The following is a 12,947-nucleotide window of genomic DNA, read 5'->3' as shown; positions in this document are numbered from 1 at the left end:
CAACACATACAGACCACCACACATACAGGCCTCCACCACCACACATACAGACCTCCACCACCACACATACAGACCTCCACTACCACACATACAGACCTCCACTACCACACATACAGACCTCCACTACCACACATACAGGCCTCCACCACCACACATACAGACCACTACCACAACACATACAGACCACCACCACACATACAGGCCTCCACTACCACACATACAGACCTCCACCACCACACATACAGCCCTCCACTACCACACATATAGGCCTCCACCACCACACATACAGGCCTCCACGCCCTCTAATGTAGATATGATAGAGCCCAATAGGCTCAGGAATCTGTACACCAGTTGATTGACGGTTGAGAGGCGGGACCAAAGAGCCAGAGCTCAACCCCCGCAAGCACAATTAGGTGAGTACAATTAGGTGAGTACACATACAGACCTCCACCACCACACATACAGGCCTCCACCACCACACATACAGACCTCCACCACCACACATACAGACCTCCACCACCACACATACAGACCTCCACCACCACACATACAGACCTCCACCACCACACATACAGACCTCCACTACCACACATACAGACCTCCACTACCACACATACAGACCTCCACTACCACACATACAGACCTCCACTACCACACATACAGGCCTCCACCACCACACATACAGGCCTCCACCACCACACATACAGACCTCCACCACCACACATACAGACCTCCAAAACCACACATACAGACCTCCACAACCACACATACAGACCCACCACAACCAAACATACAGGCCTCCACCACCACACATACAGACCTCCACCACCACTCATACAGACCTCCACCACCACACATACAGGCCTCCACCACCACACATACAGACCACTACCACAACACATACAGACCACCACACATACAGGCCTCCACCACCACACATACAGACCTCCACCACCACACATACAGACCTCCACTACCACACATACAGACCTCCACTACCACACATACAGACCTCCACTACCACACATACAGGCCTCCACCACCACACATACAGGCCTCCACCACCACACATACAGACCACTACCACAACACATACAGACCACCACCACCACACATACAGGCCTCCACTACCACACATACAGACCTCCACCACCACACATACAGCCCTCCACTACCACACATATAGGCCTCCACCACCACACATACAGGCCTCCACGCCCACACATACAGACCTCCACCACCACACATACAGACCTCCACCACCACACATACAGACCTCCACCACCACACATACAGACCTCAACCACCACACATACAGACCACCACCACACATACAGGCCTCCACCACCACACATACAGACCGCCACCACCACACATACAGACCTCCACTACCACACATACAGACCTCCACCACCACACATACAGACCCACCACCACCACACATACAGACCTTCACCACCACACATACAGACCTCCACCACCACACATACAGACCACCACCACCACACATACAGACCCACCACCACCACACATACAGACCTCCACCACCACACATACAGACCACCACCACCACACATACAGACCCACCACAACCAAACATACAGACCTCCACCACCACACATACAGGCCTCCACTACCACACATACAGGCCTCCACCACCACACATACAGACCCACCACCACCACACATACAGACCCACCACCACCACACATACAGACCCACCACCACCACACATACAGACCTCCACCACAACACATACAGGCCTCCACTACCACACATACAGGCCTCCACCACCACACATACAGACCCACCACCACCACACATACAGACCTCCACCACCACACATACAGACCTCCACCACCACACATACAGACCTCCACCACCACACATACAGACCACCACCACCACACATACAGACATCCACACATACAGGCCTCCACCACCACACATACAGGCCTCCACCACCACACATACAGACCACCACCACACATACAGGCCTCCACCACCACACATACAGACCTCCACCACCACACATACAGGCCTCCACCACCACACATACAGGCCTCCACCACCACACATACAGACCTCCACCACCACACATACAGCCCTCCACCACCACACATACAGACCACCACCACACATACAGACCCACCACAACCAAACATACAGGCCTCCACCACCACACATACAGACCTCCACCACCACACATACAGACCACCACCACACATACAGGCCTCCACCACCACACATACAGACCGCCACAACCACACATACAGACCTCCACTACCGCACATACAGACCTCCACTACCGCACATACAGACCTCCACCACCACACATACAGACCTCCACCACCACACATATAGACCCACCACCACACATACAGACCACCATCACCACACATACAGACCTCCACTACCGCACATACAGACCTCCACCACCACACATACAGACCTCCACCACCACACATATAGACCCACCACCACACATACAGACCACCACCACCACACATACAGACCACCACTACCACACATATAGGCCTCCACCACCACACATACAGGCCTCCACCACCACACATACAGACCTCCACCACCACACACATACAGACCTCCACCACCACACATACAGACCTCCACTACCACACATACAGACCTCCACCACCACACATACAGACCTCCACCACCCCACATACAGACCTCCACCACCTCACATACAGACCTCCACCACTACACACACAGGCCTCCACCACCACACATACAGACCTCCACCACCACACATGCAGACCTCCACTACCACACATACAGACCTCCACCACCACACATGCAGACCCTCCACCACCACGGGGGCCTCGTAGCCTGGTGGATAGCGCGCAGAACTCGTAATTCTGTGGCGCGGGTTCGATTCCCGCACGAGGCAGAAATAAATGGGCAAAGTTTCTTTCACCCTGAGTGCCCCTGTTACCTAGCAGTAAATAGGTACCTGGGAGTTAGTCAGCTGTCACGGGCTGCTTCCTGGGGGTGGAGGCCTGGTCGAGGACTGGGCCGCGGGGACACTAAAGCCCCGAAATCATCTCAAGATAATCTCAAGATAACCACACATACAGACCCACCACCACCACACATACAGACCTACACCATCACACATACAGACCTCCACCACCTCACATACAGGCCCACCACCAAACATACAGGCCACCACCACCACACATACAGACCACCACCACCACACATACAGACCACCACCACCACACATACAGACCACCACTACCACACTGTTACGGCCCTCTCGGGACGCAACGGGGTTCTTACTCTGATGTTGTTAGAGGAAGTTGTATCCGACCCCAAGCCAGTAGTGGCTATCAAGGGATGGGATCAGTGACGCAAGAAACTTAAAGGGGGAAGGGAAAGAAAGTTAAGAACTTAAGATTATAATTTTCACCATCACCAAATAAATAATATATAAAATAGTGCACAGGGGGAGGGGTATTAACACTGTACAAGGGAATTGTCTTCGTACTGAAGAATCGCACAATCGTCTTCTGCTGAAGACTCTGGTTCAACTCTCTCGGTGCTGAGTCCTCGGTGCTTTCGTGGCCACACAACGAATCCTCTGAGAAGTTGAGCCTACCCTGGCCACAGGTCAGCCAAAACACAGGTCCACTGGGGGCACCACCGTGGAGGCCGTCAACCACACGTCCAGCTGGTCTGCTGGCAGGTTCCGGATCAGCAAGGCTGGTCAGGCCACTCCACGAACGATATAAGGGGAACGCCCTAGACAGGAGCCTCGTGTGACACCACAAATCACTCTCCTGTCCTCAATACCCCAGTGGATGATCGTCTCCAACAGTCGGTCCCGGGTAATCCTTTTACTGCCACTCCACTGGCAGGGTAACACACCACAGTGTTCTTCCGGGGGGACGACTTCACAACTGCTGCAGCAAAGTACAAGGTATGGAGACGGCTGCCTCGGGTAGACTGACTCAACTTCCATCACAGCAGTCCCAGGTCGACTCTGTAAGCAGACACGTCATCAATAACAGGGACACTAAAACACCTCACTTACAGGCTCAGACACAAACGCCCGACATATTCACTCCATAGATGGCGTTATAGTCTGAGCACCACTTCACCAGAGGTCAGCGGCGGCGGTGTTGAGTGCTGAACGGGACTGGAAACTGGCCCCTCGTAGCTAGTACACGTCGTCCTCACCAGGTGTCGTCGTCCTTTTGGAGGGGGTTTCGGGAGCTGACCCACAGATGGCGCGGTCGTCACTGCTCCGTGCTCGGACGCTGGATCCGGGTTCGTAACACCTCCCCACCAAAAGGAATTTGGTTTGGGTTTCTATAAAAGAAGACAAACCAAATTAGTACGTGGATCTAGACGCGAGATAATGCATCAGCTACTACGTTGTCCACCCCTTTGATGTGTTCGATCTGGAGGGGATATTGTTGTAAATGTAGACTCCATGTGGTGAGCCTGAGGTTCTTTTGCCTAAACTGAGCCAGGAACTTTAGAGGGTTATGGTCGGTCCGTACTAATATAGGATGACCATTGCTTGTTAGATACACCTCAAAGTGCTGGACGGAATTAATTAAGGCCAACGTTTCTTTTTCTATGACCGAGTAATTAAGCTGGCTGGGGGTGAACTTCTTAGAATGATTGGCCACAGGATGTTCCACCCCCTTCTCGTCCGTCTGGGATAAAACGGACCCCAGGCCATAGTCAGAAGCGTCGACCGTCAGGATAAATCTATCCTCAAAGCTCGGGGACCTGAGGATCGGAGAAGAGATTAGAATTGCTTTGAGATTCTCGAATGCCTTCTGGCAATTCTCATTCCATATTAATTTCACCCCCTTCTTCAACAGATCGGTCAGGGGGGCGGCGATGGAGGAAAAATTAGGGACAAACTTACGATAAAACCCAGCCATACCAAGGAAACGCAAGATGTCCTTCCTGGTAGCTGGCGTAGGATACTGGATTATTGCCTCTATCTTGCTGGCCTTCGGCGCAATCCATCCTCCTCCAACCTTATGACCTAAAAAGATGACAGAGGTTCTCGCAAACTCAGATTTATGCAGGTTGACCACCAATCCTGACTGGAGCATGGCCTTGAAGAAATCCTCTATGTGACGCAGATGGTCCTGCCAATCTACATCATATATTAATACATCATCGATGTAGACTAAGGTGTTTTCCACGTCACGCAACACAGTACCCATCAGTCTCTGGAAAGTGGAGGCTGCGTTTTTCATCCCGAATGGCATCACCTGACATTCAAACAGCCCGTCGGGAGTCACAAATGCTGATATGGGTTTGGCCTTTTCCGTGAGGGGAACTTGCCAATAGCCTTTGAACAGGTCAAATTTCGTCAGGTAACGGGCTTTACCTATGGCATCCAGACATTCCTCTACTCTGGGGAGAGGGTAGGTATCTGCTACTGTGACTTTATTCACCTGGCGATAATCAATACAAAGACGGTATTTCTTACCAGGTTTGGGCACTAGTAGTATCGGGGATGACCATGGGCTCGAGCTCGGGGCTATCAGATGGTGTTTCAGCATGTAATCTACCTCCTCTTTCACCACCCGTTTCTTCAGTGGGTTGAGACGGTACGGGTGTTGCTTTATAGGTCGGACTCCTTCCTCCAGCTCGACATCATGCCTTAGGACAGATGTTAATCCTGGAACATCTTTGAAGATAGGTTTGTACTCCCGGATCATCTGCAGCAATGATGATCGATGTCCTTCGGCCACGTGTGTCAACTTTGCCTGCAAGTTTAACAAAATCTCTGAGTTAGCCAACACCTCTTCCTCCTCAATGTCATCATCAGTAGTCACTAAGGCTACGGGGAGTGTATCCTGACCCTCGTATTTCTTGATCATATTAACATGAACCAAAGTTTCTTTCTTACGGCGGTCTGGAGTACTGAGAAGGTAATTGAGGTTAGTAACCTTCTTTACAACCGGGTAGGGACCTACGAATCTGGCGCTCAAACTCCCAGTTATTGTAGGAGTACATACCAAAACCAGATCTCCTACTTGGAACTCTCTTTGCTTGGTCCTTCTATCATACCTGCTCTTGATAGCTTTTTGGGTATTTTCCAAGGTTTTTGTAGCCATTTCCCAGGCTGAGAACAGCCGGCCTTTATTTGTAGACAACCAGTCCACAATGTCCTCGTTGGTTTCCTCGTCCAGCCAATGGTCTCGTGCCATCTCTAAGGGACCTCTTACTGAGTGACCAAAGATCATCTCGAATGGGGAGATTCCTAGGGACTCATTAGGCACTGATCTTACCGCAAATAGGAGGTAGGGCAGTTCTTCAACCCACTTACTCTGCCTGTCGTAGCAAAACTTCCGAAGCATGCCCTTCAACGTCTGGTGAAAACGTTCCAAAGCTCCTTGAGACTCGGGATGGTAGGCACTAGAGGTAACCTGTCGGATTCCCAGATCGGCGATCTGTTGGCGAAACAAATGGGACATGAAGTTAGATCCCTGGTCCGTCTGAATGGTCTTGGGAAGACCGTATCGTGAGATGAACCAGAGCAGTTGTTTCACCAAAACCTTAGCTGTGATGGTCTTAAGGGGATCGCTACTGGGTACCTACTAACCCGATCTAGTATTGTTAGCAAATACTGCACCCCTGAGGTAGCAGGTGGAAGAGGGCCTACTATATCCAAGATGAGGTGTTCGAAGGGCTCACCTATTGATGGAATGGGGTATAAAGGGGCTTTGGGGACAGGCTGGTTTGCTTTCCCGGCCACCTGGCAGGCGTGGCAGGTCTTGCAGAAACGACGTACGTCCTCCTTCATATGCGGCCAGTAGAAACCTTTGGCTAGGCGTTGGAAAGTCTTAGAGATCCCACCATGTCCAGCAAATCTATTAGCATGGGCTGTTTCTAACAGCTTAGATCTGAACACGGCTGGGACGACTATCTGATCACCTACCGCACTTGACTGGGGGTATTTCGGAGGATGCCGGCGACACAGTACACCACTTGACCACACATACAGATCCCCTCCTTTCGTAGGAGAGTCTACGGTGTCGGCCAACTTCCGTACCTGAGGGTCCTTCTTCTGTTCCTCTATCAGATGGGCTCGAGTCCAGTGTTCAGGAACCGGCATCTGGACGGGCGGGACTGGTGTAGGGCTACTTGTACCCTGTGGGATAGGAGGAGAGTCAAACAGAGTGCTTAAATCTGGTGGTGCATGGAGGTGCGCCTGAGACCTGGTTTGCACTGCTGCGATGGGACTGGTCTCTTCACATCCTGGATTATCCATTACCAGGGGACAGTTGGGTAACAATCCTAGGGCTAAGTCATTGGCTAATATTACGTCAATCCCCTTTATGGGAAGACTATCCACCACGGCCAACCGACACTCACCTTTGAAGTGCTGAGAGTCTAGATGCACTTGTACCAATGGGGCAACGTACAAGGTGGAAGGGAATCCACCCAGGATTACCTTCTGCATCTCATCCGCCAATATACCTTCGGGTAATGATGTTTCCAGAATTAGAGACTGGGCCGCTCCACTGTCTCTAAGTATTACCACAGGCGTCCTTGAAAGGCCACTGGCTACATACCCTTGGGAGGTATATGGGGCGAACAATCCTTTCTTCTTCTCTAGGGTGGATGTCGGTGGTACTATACTGTTCATCAGCATGACTTCCCTACGGGGATTATTACCTGAACTGCTACGACACTTCGCAGCAATATGTCCTCTCTTGCCGCAGGTCCAACACAATACATCCCTTTTCGGACTAATCTTCCGGGGACTATCTGAGGTTGACTTGGCGACACTACGAGGGGCAGTTCTATCTTCCGGTTTATGTTTGGCTGGATATCTTGAATAGGTCTTCGGGACGTACCTAGCAGATGGCCTATGAGTCAGGATATACTCTTCAGCCATGGTGGCTGCCGCACTCAAGGTCTCTACCTGCTGTTCCTCTAGGTACGTCTTCAGGTCTCCAGACAAACAATCCTTGAAGTCCTCTAGCAGAATCAGCTGCTCGAGGTCTTCCTTGGTCTCCACCTTCCGAGAGGCACACCATTCCTGGAAAAGTCGCTCCTTGATCGTGACGAATTCGGTGAACGTGTGCTCTGAGGTCTTTTTCAAGTTTCGGAACTTCTGCCTGTATGCCTCAGGTACCAATTGGTATGCCATGAGCACTACCTTCTTCACCTTGTCATAATCGCCGGAGTCGTCAAGGGATAACGTGGAGTAAGCGATTTGGGCCTTCCCAGTCAAGACTGACTGTATCATGATGGCCCAATTCTCCCTTGGCCACTCCAAAGAGGCAGCGACTTTCTCGAAGGGTGCAAAGAACTTTGACACTTCCTTCTCATGGAATTTGGGGACCATTTTGATGTTTCTTACCGGATCGAAGCTACTGGTGTCCGTTGTTTGCCTCCGACCACCGCCTAATCGCAAAACTTCTAGTTCATGTTGTCTCTCTCTTTCCTCTCTGTCTCGTCGTTCTTGTCTGTCTCGTTCTTCTCTTTCTCGCTCTCGCTCTTCTCTCTCTCGTCTCTCTTCTCCTTCTCGTTCTTCTCTTTCTCTTTCTCGTTTCTCTTCTCTTTCTCGTTCTCGTTCTTCTTTCCTTTCTTCTAATTCTAAACGCCTCATCGCCAATTCTTTATCTTTTAATTCTCGTTCTAATTCTAACTTCTTCCACTCTATCTCGCGATTGATCTCTAGGGCACGCATTTTGACTGTAAGAAAGCTAATGTTAAGCTCACCTGCATCACTGTCAACGTCACTGCCCTTATCTTCCTTTTCCGTGGAAGCTATTTCCTCACCTTCCCTTGTACTAGGAGTCTCGCCTTCCTGTTTCTCTTCTGCCTTCAGGTGCCGGTGAACCTTGGACAAGATCTCCACACGGGAATCACTGGCACGGATCTTGATCTCCAGGTAGGCGCTCACTAGTACAAGCTCTGGTTTGCTCAGATATTTTAATCTGGCAAGACAGTCCTCTCTGTTCAGAAAAGCCTGAACCTCGTCCAGATCATCGATGGTAGCTTTTTCTGCCATTGTCACAAATGGAACACTTAGCACTTAACACACTGCTTACACGTTAGCACTTAACGCACCGAGCACTGTTCTACGCCAATATTGCACTTTATCGCACCAAACACTGCACTTGCCAATATTGCACGTAATCACTTCGGGCACCACACTACCCAATATCGCACTAAATCGCAACGAACACTTCGCTCTACAATATTGCACTGAATCACTGAGCACCGCACTAGTCAATATTGCACTTAATTGCTTAGTCACAGCGAGCACCGCACTGCACAATATTGCACTTAGTCACTCTTAAGCACCACACAGGACGTATAACGTCACAATCGTTACACACAGGGGGAATTATTTACAGGGATTACGCCACTTCACCACCCCTGTCAAACATACTTAACAAGGGGTCGAATCCCGCTGGGGATGCCAATTATGTTACGGCCCTCTCGGGACGCAACGGGGTTCTTACTCTGATGTTGTTAGAGGAAGTTGTATCCGACCCCAAGCCAGTAGTGGCTATCAAGGGATGGGATCAGTGACGCAAGAAACTTAAAGGGGGAAGGGAAAGAAAGTTAAGAACTTAAGATTATAATTTTCACCATCACCAAATAAATAATATATAAAATAGTGCACAGGGGGAGGGGTATTAACACTGTACAAGGGAATTGTCTTCGTACTGAAGAATCGCACAATCGTCTTCTGCTGAAGACTCTGGTTCAACTCTCTCGGTGCTGAGTCCTCGGTGCTTTCGTGGCCACACAACGAATCCTCTGAGAAGTTGAGCCTACCCTGGCCACAGGTCAGCCAAAACACAGGTCCACTGGGGGCACCGCCGTGGAGGCCGCCAACCACACGTCCAGCTGGTCTGCTGGCAGGTTCCGGATCAGCAAGGCTGGTCAGGCCACTCCACGAACGATATAAGGGGAACGCCCTAGACAGGAGCCTCGTGTGACACCACAAATCACTCTCCTGTCCTCAATACCCCAGTGGATGATCGTCTCCAACAGTCGGTCCCGGGTAATCCTTTTACTGCCACTCCACTGGCAGGGTAACACACCACAGTGTTCTTCCGGGGGGACGACTTCACAACTGCTGCAGCAAAGTACAAGGTATGGAGACGGCTGCCTCGGGTAGACTGACTCAACTTCCATCACAGCAGTCCCAGGTCGACTCTGTAAGCAGACACGTCATCAATAACAGGGACACTAAAACACCTCACTTACAGGCTCAGACACAAACACCCGACATATTCACTCCATAGATGGCGTTATAGTCTGAGCACCACTTCACCAGAGGTCAGCGGCGGCGGTGTTGAGTGCTGAACAGAACTGGCCCTCGTAGCTAGTACACGTCGTCCTCACCAGGTGTCGTCGTCCTTTTGGAGGGGGTTTCGGGAGCTGACCCACAGATGGCGCGGTCGTCACTGCTCCGTGCTCGGACGCTGGATTCGGGTTCGTAACACACACATACAGACCACCACCACCACACATACAGACCACCACTACCACACATACAGACCTACACCACCACACATACAGACTTCCACCACCACACATACAGGCCCACCACCACACATACAGACCCACCACCACCACACATACAGACCACCACCTCCACACATACAGACCCACCACTACCACACATACAGACCCACCACCACACATACAGGCCCACCACCACACATACAGACCCACCACCACACATACAGACCTCCACCACCACACATACAGACCTCCACCACCACACATACAGACCCACCACCACACATACAGGCCCACCACCACACATACAGGCCCACCACCACACATACAGACCCACCACCACACATACAGGCCACCCACCACACATAAAGACCTCCACCACCACACATACAGATATCCACTACCACACATACAGACCCACCACCACACATACAGACCCACCACCACCACACATACAGACCACCACACATACAGACCCACCACCACACATACAGACCCCACCACCAAACATACAGGCCCACCACACATACAGACCACCACCACACATACAGACCTCCACCACCACACATACAGACCTCCACCACCACACATACAGACCCACCACCACCACACATACAGGCCCACCACCACACATACAGACCACCACCACTACACATACAGACCTCCACCACCACACATACAGACCACCACTACCACACATACAGACCTTCACCACCACACATACAGACCCACCACCACACATACAGACCTCCACCACCACACATACAGACCTCCACAACCACACATACAGACCACCACCACCACACATACAGACCTCCACCACCACACATACAGACTACCACCACCACACTACAGACCTCCACCACCACACATTCAGACCACCACCACCACACATACAGGCCCACCACCACACATACAGACCTCCACCACCACACATAAAGACCCACCACCTCACATTCAGACCTCCACCACCACACATACAGACCACCACTACCACACATACAGGCCCACCACCACACATACAGACCTCCACCACCACACATACAGACCTCCACAACCACACATACAGACCACCACCACCACACATACTGACCTCCACCACCACACATACAGACTACCACCACCACACTACAGACCTCCACCACCACACATACAGACCACCACCAACACACATACAGACCCACCACCACACATACAGACCTCCACCACCACACATACAGACCAAGACCACCACACATAAAGACCCACCAACACACATACAGACCTCCACCACCACACATACAGACCACCACCACCACACATACAGACCCACCACCACCACACAAACAGACCCACCTCCACACATACAGACCACCACTACGACACATACAGACCACCACCACCACCACACATACAGACCACTACCACACATACAGACCACCACTACCACACATACAGACCTCCACTACCACACATACAGACCTCCACCACCACACATACAGACCTCCACCACCACACATACAGGCCTCCACCACCACACATACAGGCCTCCACCACCACACATACAGACCTCCACCACCACACATACAGACCACCACCACCACACATACAGACCTCCACCACCACACATACAGGCCTCCACCACCACACATACAGACCTCCACCACCACACATACAGGCCTCCACCACCACACATACAGACCTCCACCAACACACATACAGACCTCCACCACCACACATACAGACCACCACCACCACACATACAGACCACCACCACCACACATACAGACCACCACCACCACACATACAGGCCTCCACCACCACACATACAGACCTCCACCACCACACATACAGGCCTCCACCACCACACATACAGACCTCCACCACCACACATACAGACCTCCACCACCACACATACAGGCCTCCACCACCACACATACAGGCCTCCACCACAACACATACAGGCCTCCACCACCACACATACAGACCACCACCACCACACATACAGACCACCACCACCACACATACAGACCTCCACCACCACACATACAGGCCTCCAACACCACACATACAGGCCTCCACCACAACACATACAGGCCTCCACCACCACACATACAGGCCTCCACGACCACACATACAGACCTCCACCACCACACATACAGACCTCCACCACCACACATACAGACCTCCACCACCACACATACAGACCTCCACCACCACACATACAGACCTCCACCACCACACATACAGGCCTCCACCACCACACATACAGACCTCCACCACCACACATACAGACCACCACCACCACACATACAGACCTCCACCACCACACATACAGACCTCCACCACCACACATACAGACCTCCACCACCACACATACAGACCTCCACCACCACACATACAGACCTCCACCACCACACATACAGACCAACACCACCACACATACAGACCTCCACCACCACACATACAGACCA

At 51.6% G+C, this 12,947-nt stretch overlaps 1 protein-coding gene across 1 annotated transcript; it reads right to left on the bottom strand.

The window, feature by feature from the left end:
* Nucleotides 1-4,373: 4,373 nt before the first annotated feature.
* On the bottom strand, nt 4,374-7,903 carry LOC138360300 (uncharacterized). Its single transcript, XM_069320213.1, has 2 exons — nt 6,605-7,903; nt 4,374-6,452 (listed from the first exon to the last, which is right to left on the bottom strand). The coding sequence occupies exons 1-2, from the start codon at nt 7,901-7,903 to the stop codon at nt 4,374-4,376; spliced, it is 3,378 nt and encodes a 1,125-aa protein (XP_069176314.1).
* Nucleotides 7,904-12,947: the final 5,044 nt, after the last annotated feature.

The sequence above is a fragment of the Procambarus clarkii genome, unplaced genomic scaffold, assembly GCF_040958095.1.
Source record: "Procambarus clarkii isolate CNS0578487 unplaced genomic scaffold, FALCON_Pclarkii_2.0 HiC_scaffold_106, whole genome shotgun sequence".
Lineage (NCBI taxonomy): Eukaryota > Metazoa > Arthropoda > Malacostraca > Decapoda > Cambaridae > Procambarus > Procambarus clarkii.
Note: the sequence above shows the minus strand (reverse complement) of the source record. Positions and strands in the feature narration are given on the sequence as shown.